The 1322-nt window shown below is 60.1% G+C and overlaps 1 protein-coding gene across 5 annotated transcripts in view; it reads left to right on the forward strand.

Moving 5' to 3' along the window:
• SLC22A6 (solute carrier family 22 member 6) overlaps positions 1-1322 on the forward strand; it is a 7403-nt gene that overhangs the window by 2527 nt on the left and 3554 nt on the right. For all 5 annotated transcript variants that reach the window (XM_007462113.1, XM_007462115.1, XM_007462112.1 and 2 more), the window contains exons 4-6: positions 280-448; positions 871-994; positions 1137-1252. In XM_007462113.1, the coding sequence (XP_007462175.1) occupies positions 280-448; positions 871-994; positions 1137-1252 (409 nt within the window). The remainder of the gene's footprint in view (positions 1-279; positions 449-870; positions 995-1136; positions 1253-1322) is intronic.

Here is a 1322-nt window from a genome sequence, read left to right on the forward strand (position 1 = left end):
GACCCTGGCCAGGACAGTAGGTTGGAGAGGAGCAAAAACACACAGCAGGGGAGTGGAGGGGACAAGTCCTGGGGATTCCAAACCTACCTCCCATCCCCACCTCCATCACAAGCCCCCCACTCTCCCTCCCATGGCCTCCAACCTCGTTTGATGTATCTTCCACTGAGCCTTGGGACAGACCAAGGTTTGAACAGAGAGAGGGGTCTTGGTGGGCTCCACGGGTCTCCACCCACCTGGCACCCAGTAAGTTCCACCACTCTGTTCTAACCCTCTTTTCAGATGTGGAGTGGATGCCCATCCACACGCGGGCCTGCGTGGGCACCCTGATTGGCTATGTCTACAGCCTGGGCCAGTTTCTCCTGGCTGGTGTGGCCTATGCTGTGCCCCACTGGCGCTACCTGCAGCTGCTGGTCTCCGTGCCCTTTTTTGCCTTCTTCATCTACTCCTGGTGCGTGGGGCCCAGAGGGATGCGAGGGACAAGACTTCCCCCAGGTGTCGCCCGCAGAATCAGAGAAGGTCAAACCCAGGCCAGTGACTCAGTGTGACCAATGGGGAAACTGAGGCTCTGGGGGAAAGGACTTGCCCCAGGGTGTCCAGTTCTCTGGCTTCCCCAGCTCCCCCCAGCTCTCCAGCCTGCCTGCCCTGCTCCCTTTACCCAGCGCCCAAGGGCTGAGCTCCCGTGTTGGGGAATAAGTCATCACCAAGCTGGGCACTGCCTTATGGTCCTAGAGATTGGGGTGTGGCAAAGTCCTGGGCTCCCAATCTTACATAAAGTCCCACTGCAGACCTCTGGAAAGCCCATGCCCTACCTCCAGCCCCAGTGACTGGAACTGAAGCCACGCCAACACCCACGCTCACCCCTGCTCCCAGGTTCTTCATCGAGTCGGCCCGCTGGTACTCCTCCTCTGGGAGGCTGGACCTCACCCTGAAGGCCCTGCAAAGAGTGGCCTGGATCAACGGGAAGCAGGAAGAGGGGGCCAGTCTAAGTATGGAGGTGAGACCCCTGAGACCTCCCATGGCACCCCATCAGGGCTCCATCCCTAAACCCAGGACTCACAGGGCTTCTCTGAGTGAGGAGCTAGGCTGGGAGGAGCTCTTATGGAAGTCCAAGCCCTGAGCCCCGTCCATCCCAGCAGGTGCTCCGGGCCAGTCTGCAGAAGGAGCTAACCCTGGGCAAGGGCCAGGCCTCGGCCATGGAGCTGCTGCGCTGTCCTGCCCTTCGCCGCCTCTTCCTCTGCCTCTCCATGCTGTGGTAGGCCCAGACAGACAGACTGATGGACAGACAGACAGACCAAGAGACTAAAGACTGGTTGGGGAAAGAG

The sequence above is a fragment of the Lipotes vexillifer genome, unplaced genomic scaffold (genome assembly GCF_000442215.2).
Source record: "Lipotes vexillifer unplaced genomic scaffold, Lipotes_vexillifer_v1.1 scaffold1129, whole genome shotgun sequence".
In the NCBI taxonomy this organism is placed as follows: domain Eukaryota; kingdom Metazoa; phylum Chordata; class Mammalia; order Artiodactyla; family Lipotidae; genus Lipotes; species Lipotes vexillifer.